General features: G+C 44.8%; 1 protein-coding gene across 1 annotated transcript in view; it reads right to left on the bottom strand.

The window, feature by feature from the left end:
• The window catches only part of nxn (nucleoredoxin), a 55,407-nt gene that overhangs the window by 2,852 nt on the left and 37,612 nt on the right, over positions 1–14,943 (bottom strand). The window contains exons 2-7 of the mRNA XM_062386469.1: positions 11,276–11,393; positions 8,000–8,133; positions 5,591–5,691; positions 4,987–5,093; positions 4,127–4,306; positions 3,431–3,555 (exon numbers count right to left, since the gene is read on the bottom strand). Of these exons, the coding sequence (XP_062242453.1) occupies positions 3,431–3,555; positions 4,127–4,306; positions 4,987–5,093; positions 5,591–5,691; positions 8,000–8,133; positions 11,276–11,393 (765 nt within the window). The remainder of the gene's footprint in view (positions 1–3,430; positions 3,556–4,126; positions 4,307–4,986; positions 5,094–5,590; positions 5,692–7,999; positions 8,134–11,275; positions 11,394–14,943) is intronic.

Raw genomic sequence — 14,943 nt, 5'->3', positions numbered from 1 at the left:
ATACATTGATCACTTAATACCCACAGATGTAAGACAACGCTGTTACGAGTGAAATGCTGCTCGCTGATAAAAGCCTTTCCCCTGCATGCTCGCTTGCAGCCAAACTGAGCGTAGATCACAGATCATCACACGGAGCATGGAAACCACAAAGAGTGAAAAATCAACAATCTGTCGCTGTGGCCTTTCCAGCCTCCCCGATGTGAGGAGACGTAATCTGCGTCTCATTCTCCACCGTCGCAGGAAGACATGCATCTTGTTTTGTTTGACTTCTCTTGCTTGTGTAAACGGCTGAGGTGCTGCCCCCCCCCCCCCGCCCTCCTTCCCATCGCGGCACCGCTCAGAACAAAACAGACAAAGGGCCCCTCTGCTGTAAACCGCACTCTCAGCTGAGATAAGGCTCAGCGTGTGTTTACCATGTGGAACCTGCTGGGCCATGTCAGGCTCTTTCTGATTATTGATGCACCGTGGCATTTCACAGACGCTGATCATCCGATGAGGCCCCGAACTGATAATGATAACAAACGTGCCCACCGGCCTCTGATGTTCCCGACAGTTAACGGTTCATCAGGTCGTGTGCAGATGTGGGATTTAAACAGATTAGAAGAACTAAAGAACATCTCGTGAGTTGCATGAGGGTAAAAAAATAAAAATTCCAACCAAAGATAAGAATAAACTGCGAAAAAGCACAAATTATATATGTGAGCAGGAAAAGCTGCTGAACTCCACATGATCCAACCACTAGAATACATTTTTAAACATTAACAATGTGTTAAAAAGGAATAATGAAATGCAGATTTTCCTTTTAAAGGTTTAATCATAAGGTCAACTCACAGTCATTGAGATTAAAGTCTACATGCGATGTTAATGGCTCTGTGAGGCTGTACTTAACTTTGATATAAATACTAACATTAGCATCACCAGACTTAGTCCATACTGATGTTGAAGAAGAATATTCACCAGCTTAAGTCAGTATGTAAGTATACTTTTATTTAATCATGATGACATGTGAAAGGTATTCTAGTCGTTAAAGTACTGAACAAAATAAAGGTTTGACCCGATGACAGCAGAAGAAAAGGAGTGTTCATATTTTATAGGCTCAAATGTAAATAAGTCTAAAATTAATTCATTATCAAATGATCCTCCAATTATTTCCTTCAACAAAACATCCAAAATCAATAAAGCAAACGTTGTTGTTCAATCAACAGCCAAAACTCCAACAAATCAACAAATTACACAAATGTTCATATTTGAGATCCTGGAATCTAAATGGTTGCATATTCTTTTCTCTATTGATGGATATTTTTAACCAATGATTTCAGAAGTCCCTCAGTGTCAGAAGTCATTAAGATTCATCCTCTGGAAGTGAGGAATATCAGCACAGATTGTAATTACATGCATCTCAAAGTTAGAGATTCCTCTCAGTGAGGACCAATTGTATTTTCAAGGCAAATACAGAGAATGATAACAGGAACAAACACTTTCAACATGCTCAATGTGTTTTGAATTATATTTGCTTGAGAGGAAGTGCTGGCCTGTTCATGCAACTCTTCATGATCCAAAGTCAAAGCAACCGTTCTGTTCAGGGACTCACACAAAGCTTTGAAGAGCAGAATCCCAGCTGCTGCTCGCTGCACAAAGTTCACTTTGCACTCGACTGCTAGTACACAGCAGGACTCAAAGAACAAAAGATCCTTCATTCTGCATTTAAGAATCTGTACTGTACCACTCTGGGCCCTTTTTCTTCCCAGTAAGGTAAGAGGATCCCGTGTCAGTCAGCTCAGCCGGGCGTCCCCCCTGAGAGACTGCCAACATACTGCCGTCTCATAGACACAGAGAACCCAGCAGCTGGCCTGGCAAGGAGCGTGCGACTACCAGGGCCAAACCCGGGCCAAGGTGCAGGAGTCTGAGCCCAGATCCTGAATCAGGAAAGTGATATCTGACCGTGACCTCTGTCTGGAAGTGAAACCTGGGGATTTCATAGCCGGTTGAGCACGAGCCAGGAAATTATACCTGGGTGACAGGGATGTAAAAAGGATCCGGCTTAGCACACGTGCCATGTGGGAAACAAGGCAAACCCATCACTACACAAGAGCAACATTGTGCATTCATGTCAGGTCAAATACATGTTGGCACACAGACGATGAACACAAAACACCTTCAAGTCGACTCGTCTTTCATGAAACTTAAAAGCTCTTCCTTGTGCGAATGACAATTACATTTGGAGGCTGAGGTGAGGGCGGGGTGGCTTTGGACCGACGCTACACGTGCAGGCCCACAGACGAAACCTGAGAACAGCCTTTGGTGTGTGAGATGAGAAACCAGCTCTGTCCTCCCACACAAAGAGAAATGGAAGGAAGGGAAGTCGGGGGGGGGGGGACTGAAGAGGCAGCTAATCTCGTAATTATGTCTGATTCTGCTGTTGCGGCTGCTGCCTACTCCACCAGCTCTAGAAAGGTCAGAACACCATGAGTTATGAAAACGCCAGAGTCTGTCCCACACAGGGAAGACGAGGGAGGAGAAACAGCAGGAGATGGAGGGAGGACTTGGAGCCAGTGTGAGGGAGTAGAGAAATTCTTCTGCTTCCATTACTAAAGGAGGGAAACAGATGCATTGTGGGTAGTAGATAAGTGTCTCTGGAAGGTTCAAGAGGCCCAATAAAGGAAGGAAGGAGAGAATAAGGAATTCTGACCGTTGCCAGGGCGTTCATTCAAATTTACAAAATGAGTTTATTAAATATTAAATGGTATTACATCTTTATTTTTATGTAAATTTAGGCTGAGAAGCTTATCTTATCTTATTCTTTCTCAATATACAACTTTGAAAAATAACATATTGGTTGTCAGGCCCATTGTACACTGCCTGCTCAGACTCCAACAGCAGACAAAGTTAGCAACTTGCTGGGGTACACAATGGAGCCTTTAGCTCCTGAAGAGCCCCCCCCCCTTCCAACCCCCTAAAGAAAGAGAGAGAAGGCTAGTTGGTCAGAAACACAAATACTAATGTTTACTGGATGTATAAATCCTCATCAGGTTGCAAACACGCTATATCAACACCACGTCGTTGCGGTGTTCACAGTGTGTTATTGTTAACTTTAAATACAAATTCATCACACAAAAATCCTTTGGATCAGTATTGTGTTAGTCCACTAGAGGGCACTAACACGTTTGTTTTTCAACTGTTGAATCTCCTGCGTTACCTTCTGCCAGATGCAGGGTTTCTCCTCAGATCGGTTTGTTTATGCTACAAGATAATGTATAAGAATCTTAAGGGCTGATAAATAACCCTATCATTGTAGTCTGTGTGCACTGTTTGTGATATTAAAGCACATTACCGGGCGCAGTAAAACAAACATCCCACAGTTACAGCTCTGCGAGTGCGAGTGAAACGGTATTTTACTCGGTCTTGAGTGGCCTTGAGTGGCTTATCTCACCTCTCCAGCCACAAAGAACAAAAGCGGCGTCTCCTCCTCCTTGTCTTTGTAGTTTGCCATGAGCTTCTCTGCTATTGGTTGAATCAGCTCCTTGGCCGGCTCCAGTTCCCCCTCCTCCTCGGCATCTGAAGGGGAGACAGAGAGAAAGAGAGAGAGAGACACAAGGAAGATGTTAAAACTATGAAAAGTGGCCACCTGGGAGAAGAAAATTGCACAGATGAGTGAAATGGAAGGCAAGGGAAGTGAGATGACTGGTGGTCAGATGAGTCAGAAGAGATAATGGAAACTGTACAGGTCTCCATCTTGTTTTCCAGTCTGCTCTGACCTTGAGAGACGTCTGGGTGGTCTCAGATTTTAAAGGGTCATCGCTATGCAACCTCTTCTCTGAGGTGCTGTATTGTCCTGTGTTATAATGACCTCACAAGTGCCCTTCACGTCTAAATCCTTCTTCCGTGTTATTCACAAACCCACTGCATTTTGCGTCCTCACACCTGTATTAGCATATCAATAGATGGAAATAGATTCTAGAAAGATTTCCCAAAGACCCCCAGACCTCTCGACACGGGAAGAATTTTCCATGGAGTCTGACATTTAACTTGCTCCACATAAATGCCACCTCATTCATGCACAAGCAGCTCCAAGCGTGGCCCCACGTGGGGCTGCGCCGGCTGCGTCACAAAAGCACCGTCTTCTCACCCACGAACAGGACGAGGCAGGGCCCCTCGTGGAGCTGCACGGCGTTGGACTCGCTGAGCTCCAGCACGGGCCGAGGGTGCCAGGGAAAGAGCCGGCACTCCGGGTCGTTCAGCACCTCCACACGGCCCTGTCGCGTGATCATGTGACCCTCTGCGTCCAACAGAATCAGCGTGGGAATACCTAGAGAGGGAAGAGGAAAAAAAAAGAGGTGAGGATGGAGTGAGAGGAAGACAAAAGGGGGAGGGGAGGATGTGGGCAACAGTGTGGGAGGTGGTTGAGGTCATTTCCCTGAATGATGACACAGACCGATCCCTCTCCCACTGAGATTTTCTCTGATGTGTGGATCTTTTTCTGACCAGTTGTTGCCTTTCTGGTGACGGATCTCTCTACAGCACCGTCCACCTCACCTCTGCTGTGCCCACCCTTCTTGTTGGCTCTCAATTTCATACTGATTCTAGTCTAGAGGCCTTATTAACAGCCTTATAACAGAAGCACGTCCAAGAGCACACAGGGTGCATGAGTCACTGAGATACTTTCTGCGCATGTGGACTGAAGTGCAGAGGTGGGGGCCGTCATGAACTGCAGGGTTTTGCATGCAGGATGGGGGGGGGGGGGGCTCTTGCTAACTTCATCCACAGCCCTCTGCACACACTCAGAATTAGAAGAAAAGAGCGAGGCACACAGGGAGGGGCGAACAAGACAGTAAACTTGATAACTGGCCCACATTCCCCAGGCAGCAGGGCGATCGGTGCTGTCAGTCACTGTGTCATTGTGTCAGGGTGGTGACATAACTGAGCCTCTCTCCTCTCAGTTTGAATATCTGAGGCAACATTCATGAGGGGGCGGTGGCTGTGATATACCTTGTATCCCGTAGAGTCTGTTGAGTCGTGATCTTCGAGCCTCATCTGAATACGGCACCGCCAACCACGGCATCTCGCTGAAGTACTGCTTAAAGGACTCCTCCGACCTGGAGAGGTGGGAAAACGTGAACAGAGGAATAGCAACAAGACAGGTGTTGGATTGGATTGGATTGGATTCAATTTATTTTCATTACACAGAGTACAGGTACAGAGGCAACAAAATGGTGGTCCTGGTGATCTCAATCAAAGGTCCAGTGTGTAAGATTTATAGGTGAAAGGGATCTATGGCAGAAATTGAATACAAAATAACAAAATTCCTAGAATGGGTCCTATATATTTAAATACTGTATATTTACATTTGGACCTACAGAGGCCGCCATGTTTTTTACAGTCGTACAGACTGGAAAAACAAAACAGCTTTTGAGTTTTTATGACAACTGAAGGTTTCCACAGGTTCTGTTTCAAGTATCGAAGGGACGTGTGAGGTGACAGGTATTCAGCTGCAACATGCAACCTCACCACTAGATGTCACTAAATTCTACACCCAAACGTCAAACGTGTGCGTCAGATAAACACAAATTCCGTTCGTGTTCTGGCCACTGACCTGTCAGCGCTCACAAACACGATCTCAAACTTCTGTCCCAACTCTTTGACGGCTCGATACGTTTCCACCAAGACCCGGGTCAAGCTGCGGCACGGCGGACACTATCAGAGAGAGAGAGAGAGAGAGAGAGAGAGAAGATGAAAACAGAGAACGTAAGGGGAAGTGAATGAGATGTTGCAGTGACATAAATACAACAGGTTGCTGCAGCAGCTTCCACTGGTTTGGGTATTTCCCAGATCTCTTCCTCTGTGTCACCATTTTTTTCACAAACTAGTAATTCTCTGATGTTTGGTATCAAAACAAGCTTCTTAAAACCACTAATCTGCTGTAATACTGTAGCTTGAGAACACTCCTGAATGTGTGTGTGTGTGGAGAGGCCACACTACACCCTGGCAGGGGGAGTGGTGGTATGGCTGGCACTGACATTAAATCCCAGTGTCATGGCAGCAGGAAGGAAAACAGACCAGTCAATCTCATGCTCTCCATTTTCTCTCTTTCAGCATTGTAATGGTTTTCCTCTTTGCAAATGCTGAACATATTGCAATTGTCTAGTTACAGCTAAATTATTTACGCAGGGTACGTACTTGAAGTAATATTTTCTACTCTTCACTTGCCAAATGTTCAGTAACTCTGTCTGGTGAGAGTTGATAGAATAAATGTGTCTACATACAACTGCTTGAAGCACAGCTACATCAAACATTGGGACATTATCAATGGAGGTAATTTTACAAAGCTCCATAACGTTAACATGCAATGCCCTGACCACTTGGTGGCAGCAGGAACGAGCTCTAAACACAATAATCTGTAATATGATGAACTTTTTAACCAGCACCTGTTTACACATTCAGCAGATATGAAGCAGTTTTAGCCGTCATATGGAGTCGTCTTTCTGTCCAGCTGGTGAATGTACATAGAATAAATGTGGACTTTTATCTCTGTTTTGGCCTCTACCAGCTCCTGAGGCAAACGTCTGGCTCTTTAACTGCTAAATGCTTCATTATGTTCACCAGCTGTTCTCTAACCTGGTCTGTCTGGGGCCGTGCAGGTAAACTATAGGGGGGCTTCCCTGCTGTGAAAACGATTCTTCAAGAGCAGTGAGCGTGAACGGAAACACTGAAGGCCAGTTTATACTTCTATGTAGGTGCTGCTTCGATTTCTAGCAGGAGAATAAACCAGTGTTTATATCATGTGTCCGAAAACGAGCAGCTTTGCTTTCTTCCTAGCTGTAAATATCTTGCATGTTATATAAAAATCGACCATTCTATTTACCTAGATACAGACAATATTTCATCCCCATTCATTGATTACGGTGTGTCAAGCACTTTATTGATCCAGACTTGCACACTCATCACACCGACACAGAGGGACTCTGATGGCTGTGAGAGTAACAAGCACAAAGTCTTCTGTCGATTTTCTGCTCATTAATTTGCTTCTTTCCCTGCTGCTCATAGAAGATAAGACTGTAAATTATGTTCCAAACTCATTACAGAGTAAACAGCGTTGTGTCACAGCGCCGTCTAAGTGTATGTGGAGCTTTGTTTATTGATATTTTTCACAGAAGAAGTTTTTAACCAAAGTTTAATCGTGGGAAGGTTATTAAAAGAAACTAAAACACATTCTCCTCACACTGCTGCGAAAAGCAAAGTGTCATGTTTCCGTGCCGTGGGCCATTTCCTCTCCGTGGAACGTTAGGAGGAAAATTTAAAAATACACAGCACCTGGATGCCAAGGCCAGGTGCTGGAATTTCATGTTTGCATAATTACTTTTAATGGCTGGAAGATTTACATCGGAGGAAATGTGGCGTAAAAAACCCCACTGAGAAACAAAATCCAGTAATGGCTTTTGTGACTTGTCCTATTCAATCTGGTGTGGGTCTGGGGCGGGAGCCAGCGCTCAGGCGTCACCGTTCTGCAGAGCCGGTCTCCGAGGCTGCGGCTCTGGCAGCTGCCGTGCTGACTGGCCTCGGCGAGACTGCACTGCATCTCATCACGAGCAGTCTGCGGACGATGCAGCGCCTTGCATGCATCACTGAGTCATGACCCCTCGCTGGATTTCAGCAGGTCCAAAACAGAGAGAGACAATAGCGATGATGTCAGCGGGGTGGGCGGTGACTGAAGCCAACTTTAAAGGAAAAGGTCCAGAGGTGGTGGTGAGAGGATGGACGGGCAGAGTTAACTGCCGGTAGGGTAAACACACAGACACAATGGGGTCGCCTCCGCCCTCCCGCTCCTCTCTCTCTTATCTGTCTTGACTAACTGCTCTGCCTCTTTCCTGCTGCGCTCCACTGCCACTGCCCTCTATCCCCCCCCCCCCCCCCCCACACATCTCTGTGTTTTGACAGAGATACGAGGCCTGGAAAAAGAAAGAGAAATCAGGGGGCTTCTTTTGTCTTTGTTCTCCGCACTCACCCAGTGTGCTGAGAAGTACACTCCCACGTAGTGTCCCTCAAGAGCGCTGCTGTCTGTTGTCTGCCTGTTGTTCCTGAGCAGAGGCCCTGCCACCACCTCGGCAAATGGCTTCGGCCCCCAGGGGAACTCCAGGCCTGGCGGAGGGTAGTGGAGAGTGGAGGGGGCAAGGAAAAGGGAAGATGGGGAGGAAAGAAAAAAAGAAGAGAGTCATGCTAGCAGCACTGTGAGGCTGCTCGTACACAGGGAAGCTCGGAGCTAAATGCTAACATGCTGGTGCTGAGCTGCATGATAAACTGATGTAGGAGTGGAGAGAAGCTAATTATATGTATACAAATGTTTCCAATAGCTGCAGAGATATTGAACTCAAAACCTTGACCTTCCTCTCGGTGCATTAGAGGAAACGTCAAGGGATCATTAGCATTTAATGTCGGGGAACCCTGACCGACAGGTTTAGATGTTTCAGATATTTCCTTCAATTTTGCAGCCAGCATGAATAAAAAAAAAAAAAATTACATTTCAATTAAACATAAGAACCAGAGACACTCTCTCGGTGTTCCTCATGGCCCCTGTGATCCAGAAGTCATGTGCACTGTGTTTAGGCTACTTGCAGTTTTTTTTCTGTGTGTGACATCTGCTTTTGCGAACACACACCAGATGCAAAATATGATTTTAATAATGTCTGAGAGCCGTGCCTCTCAAGCACGGCTGGAAGTCTGCCAAAAATACCCCCCCCCCCCGCTCTCATTCACACTTTTCATTCCCTTTTCAAGGTGTTTCCATTGTTGCCGTCGAGCTCTGGAGATGCGCTGGTGAAGCCGAATTGAAAAGGAGGGGTAATCACAAATTAAACCTGGTACGGTCGGGTCCTAATGGCCTCTTATGTGAGAGCAGTTGTTCAGGGCTTCATTAGGCAGGAGAGACACGTCGGGGCTGCGTTGGTGCGGCCTTTTATTGTTGCGCTGATTGTAAAAGTGCACTCCATCTTGGCGCTGCAGGCTAGTCAGCCGCCACTCAGGTCGGGCCTTTCATCGAGAGTGAAAGGCAGATGGTCCTGAATCATTCGCCCGCCCCTCCCAGTCCCGGGTAAACTTTTACTGCCCCTCTCCTCTCCGGAACATAGCTGCTGATTTGTCACGTGACGAACCCGCTCTCCGTTTGCCTGAAGCAGGAAAACTGAGGGATAACACGAAGACGATAGCTGTGTTTTTCTTCAAGAGGAGGTGCACCGGCGTTGCGAAACCCCGGCTAATCAAGTGCCACTGTCCCTTCTCTGCTATAGGGGCCAGAGATTAATGTTTTCTTCAGCCACTTCTACTCTGGAGGAACAGTTAATTCATCATGGAAATAACACTGCGGGCTGGGACTGGCTTTCATCTGGCAGACAGTGAAATCTGTCATAATACTGATGCTGCTCCACTGCTGTGCTGCCATAAGGCCTCTATTCTTCCCCCTCACATGACTAATGGCGCTTGCTTTTTTCAGGATGACCGAACCCAGTATAAAAGAGGCAGCGTTATGAAATATTAAGACCTTCAGAGCCACAGAGGACGTCCTCGGTACAAGGGAGGAATGCAAGCCCGCTCTTGTTAATTCTCTGTCTCCGCTTCAAAGGCAAGAAATTATAGGGTTTGCAGACGAGGGAGTGAGACGCAGACACGTTATAATATTCCTGCAGAACTATAATTACAGAAGCATCAACACAAACGAGGGGGGAAGAAAGTTATTGCATAATGTTTTGGTGGAATAGATGTGGTGATGATGTGGCAAAGCAAAATCTCCACGGCCAACTCTGACCAGGCATTTGATAAATAGAATCACTGTGTGTGTGTGTGAGTGCTGTGTGTGCAGGTGTGAACTCAGTTACTGCACTCATTACAGTTTGGTTGACTTTAGCCTCTCAAGCTTATTTTACTTTATTTCGTGACACACCTGAGGTAAACCAGATTTTAGGTTGGAATAATTCCACTGTATGAATTTGAACTGTTGCAGAATCCAGTTTTAGTCCAATTGTTATTCATCCACAGCCCTGTAACATGTGGTGTCTTTCCATCAGCCCTTTCTTATGGACATTTTCAAATTGCACATTGTAAACCTAGAGTGGAAACAAAGTGTTGAGGTGCCATGGAATCAGATTAAGCAAATAAATCACAATGTACGTGAAGTCGTGTCTAGAACATGACGAAAACTATGACTTGACTTAAACATGATTTATTTGCATATTTGCATCGTATTGTTTGAGCTTTGACTGATGCTCTTTTAATTAGGTCATCTTGTTACTTCTGCAGTGGTTTAACTGCACATCAATGCACATTTAAGCAGTTTTCCCTAAAAGTTGATGGAAGGATGCAGTAAGGTTCAGGGAAGAACTTATTTAAATGTTGTTGCAAATTTTTTTACTTTTTTTAACATTGCCAGATACTGTATTTTCACCTTTTTACAAGAAAATAATTAATGGATCTTGATGAAAAAAAAGAATCAGGCAAATTTAGGGGACTAATATGGAAAGACTGTTTACTGGCATTCACACCTCAGTCAAATGACTCGGCAGTACACTTGGGTTTGAAGTTCAGGCTCCGATCGACAGTGATGGAAACGTGATACCCGGATGAACGTGTTGATTTTGCAGGTGAGAGAGCTCCTCTGTTGTCATTGAACTTGTGAAGTTAAACATGACACGTCTACTGGCAGGAAAAAGTGTCAATCACCTTCTTTTTTTTTTAAACCAGCGTAAACCTGCTAATCCTGGTGTGAAAGAGGGATACGAGTGTGTGAAATTTCGTGCAGCACATTGAATTTAAAAGGACTGTTGGGCCTTGTCGGAGGTATGTGCTCCACTCGGTGCCAGTGTTTCTAGTGCTTGGCATAAAGTTGCTCATTCATGCCCCTGTGCCTCAGGGGAATTTCACGTCCTACCTGCTGTTGTTTAACAAGGATAGGTGCAACTATCTGATGTGAACTCAAGAGTGAGTTAACATGGGTGTTACCACCTTGTTGCAGCTGTTGGTGATGATTAAAGAGATTACACTGCCACACGCTTGTTAACCACAGTACAGGGTAGCGGAAGAATGCTCCCCCAGCATGAAGTCAGGATTATTGGTGTGAGGAATTGATCTGTACCGCTCTGTCCTTTGATTTCAAAATGTTTTCCTGTTACCTCATTAAGAGTTCATCTCTGAGGTTGATTTGATGGTGATTGGGGTTAATGTTTACAACTCTGCAAAGAGGAGTTAGGTCAGAGCTTGTGGTCAAGGAATAAAAATAAACCTTGTAACTCACCTTTGGGGTCATCTCTGACCACCAGTAGACCGTTTCGACACACCACCTTCCCCGTAGCTGCATCCACAAACACCAGAGATGGGATACTGGTTACCTTGTACTTGTTCCACAGCTTCATCTGTAGAGATACAAGGAGGAGAAGAGAGGTTAGAGAAAAACCTGAATGGAAAGACTCCAAACAACACAACCATATGTATTTCAATCTCACAGCAGGACATGTGGTTGAAAATGATGTCCTCAGTGCAGCAGAAGTATGTTCACCTGAAATACAACACTCTAAACAAAACCAAAGTCAGCAGAGGGCTATTTGTAATTTATAGGTCATAACCCCTCTCTGTTGTTCTTAAAAGAGACTCAAAGGCAGAATAAAAAATAAAGGAGTGCAGTCAAGCCTGAGGTGAATGTGCAGAGGGTGCGGAGCACACCGCTGCAGGGCTGATCTAACTTTAAAGAGTCTGAATTGGAGCGAACCCGTGCGATCTCTGCTTCGTCATGAATAAAAGCTGGGGGGAAAAAGAAAGACCCACTCCTGCTCTGAATCCTGAATGAATTACTGCAGCTTTTTGGATCTACGCTTCGTGCTTTCGCTGGTATTTACGAGCGCCCGTGGGCTTTAAATTTAAACATAATACCCCTATATGATGACTTTATATTAATGCAGCCTCATAAAGTATAAAAATACTCTTGACGGCCAGAAAATCTGTGCTTGAACCCGAGTTATTTATAGAGTTCAGCGAGCACAGAGTGTAGCCCTTAACATCAAAGAGCAGATCAAGCATTTAAAGCCTCTCCTATCTGAGACTCACTTTCCATATCAGAGGGGAAGACTCCTACCCTGTGAATAGAAAAACAGTCCTGTCTTGTAAAAGATAAGCAATCAGCGATGTGCAATGCTGCTGCTTCAGCAACTGCAGCAGAAGAGGAGGAGGAGAAGGAGGAGGAGAAGGAAGAAGAAGAAGAAGAGGATCCCTCACATGAATTCCTGAAAGCAGCTCCGAGAATTCAGACATGAGGAAAGAGAGAAACACTCACTGGCTCTAAAAAGCAGAATGTCAGTGAATGTGTTTACATGTGAAGCAACGCTCTGTTATCAACCCCATTAAAACTAGAGTCTGAATAAGGCCCTGTAATGTAAACAGTAAACAGTACGTTCCAGAGTTAGTCGTCCATTGTGACGTCCTATTTGAGTGTTTGGCATTTTGCAACATCAACACATATACCAAATGAGACTTTGTGTTCTGTAGCAAGTAAACAGGAATATTAATGGGATATTCTATTAGGAAAAAAAAAAACGTCTCATTCAGAACAAAGTCAACCACATTGTCGGTGTAAAACCGCGTCTCCTTTTACCGAAGCTATAAGTTTCAGGTTCAAAAAGCCATAAATAACTTTGTAGGGAAGAAAAACTTAAGTAGTTTAGAAGGAAGGGTGACTACATCTTTTATAAATTAACACATTTTTACTTTTAACCATTCAATTTATTTCCTGCTTAACAAAGCCAAGCACTTCAGTACCTGTGTAATATAATGATTTGTTAGGTCTTGGAACTGCAGTCCTTATTCTAAGAGATTCTTAGCCAAATAACGTGAGCAGCGTTTTTTCCTCTGGGCTCGGAGAATTCAGTCTGGAGTTTGGTTACCACTAAGCTCTGTCTGCACTTCACGACATGTTTCACTCGAATTGTGCTGCCTGCCGTTTTGCAAGTGTAAGACGACAACCACGGGCCCTTTCTTGCAGGGGAGGTCAGACGGTCTGTCCTATGGCGAAGACGACCCGGAGCCCCCAGACCCTTGTTGGTTTTAACACATGCTTCGCGCTGCTCTGGAAACTCAATCTCAGCTCACAAATTGACAGGGTTAGAGGCATTAACTGTGATTCTCTGAAAGCCCAACACTGCGTCTGTGTAACTCTGTGGCTGTTCCACTCGGCTGCCTGCTGTCATCCACACTGACGAGATGGGACTGGGTGTCAGATTTTGATTTGAGAGTGTGAGAGGGACGCAAAAGAAAAGAAAAAACCCAGTGTGATAGGGTGAGTGGTTCAACACTAGCACCAGAATGTCAGATATATTCCAACTATCAAAAGCCTGGAGGTACCCACACGGAGGTATGTAGCAGCATATCAATAAGCTAACACAATTGTGAAGTATACAGGTGTTCAAAGTGAGAAATGGCCTCAATAACCTGCACGGTAAAAGTTCTTTTGGACCTGTGTGCAGTAAGGCTGTAAACCCCCACGAAAATAAAGTTGTGATTTGCTACTTTGATTTATGTAAATCGAATCAGCTTGTGTTGCAAATGAAAAACATGTACGATTCATCCTCTGGGAATCCTGAACATTTCATGGCCATCCATCTAATAGTCGTTGAGGTATTTCTAGTCTGGACCAAACTGACCCGACACTGACGTCCTCAGAGCCAAACTTATTCCCATGATGACACTACAGGTTAATGGACGTCTCCTGAAGCACAGCGAGCAGGATAAGATGGCTGTGTACCGATCGGCTTGCCTCAGACCTATCTTTTCTCTCATGCCGCAGTATCAAGAGAGCAGCTGTGAGATTTGTGCAGCAACCGCAGAGGTAAAACCAATTCCTCCTCTTTGTCTTGCCACTAATTTACTGCATCCTTGAATCACGTCTGCCCGGTGATTTGGCTGCAGATCAGAGTTGCCTCCGGATGATAAAAACCTCAGAGGCCTCAGATCTGCCCTTATTCTAGAAGGGGCTGTTATGAATCCATGGCGGACAAATGACCTTGTGAGTACAAAAAGCTGCAGGTTCCGGTTCACAGTCGCAAACAAACAGACCTCAAATGGATTTCAGCACCTTGAAAGATAAAATGGCTGGGTGGGGGTGGAAGCCGGGGGAACCTCACACTTGTCATCTACTTGTGAATCTAATAATCTCCTTCTAAAATCATGAAAATAATAGTTCTCGCAATAACAGCCCACATTGAAAACAGGAGGATCACATGCTTCGGTGATTGATTTTCTGCAAAACACTTTTACACTGTTGAGAAGCGCAGGCTGAGACAATAATTACAGAATGTGACATGATGATATGTTGCACTGAATGACAGACATAAATCTTATTGTCAGGTCTGCTCTCATTCCTGGACTGAGACACGAGAGGCGGTACAGATACTTTCATCTTCTTGTATGGTTTTGTAAATGTACTTATTGGACTACAGTGTTTCTTATGTGGTGATATCTAATCCATCAGTTTGCGGATTTAGGAAATGCAATATTGACTTTCTCTTCCAGAGTTGTACGAGGGGATTGATGACTTTCACTCTTGTCACTACAGAGCAGAGCTAGTTAGCTTAGCTTGGGGTGAAATCAACTTTTATCACTGTAAATATCATGACTGATAAAGATGGATGACATCTCTCCCCTTCCTCACATTGCACAAAACTACCCTGGATATGAGAGTGTGATCGTGGGGTGGAGCCGCTGTGTCAAGATTCCACCGATAAACAAGCTTGACCAATGGTGAGTCAGTCTCAGGTGTCAATCATGACGTCTCACTCTTTATGACATCAAATAACTAATTGAAACCAAAGTCAAATCATAAATTAACACTTAAACATGCATCAGTGTCATAAAGTAATCTTGGAGTCTCAATGTGGACATTGAAGAAGGTACTGAGTGGCAGGGCATGTTGTGTTT

The sequence above is a fragment of the Platichthys flesus genome, chromosome 4 (genome assembly GCF_949316205.1).
Source record: "Platichthys flesus chromosome 4, fPlaFle2.1, whole genome shotgun sequence".
NCBI classification, from domain to species: Eukaryota; Metazoa; Chordata; class Actinopteri; order Pleuronectiformes; family Pleuronectidae; genus Platichthys; species Platichthys flesus.
Note: the sequence above shows the minus strand (reverse complement) of the source record. Positions and strands in the feature narration are given on the sequence as shown.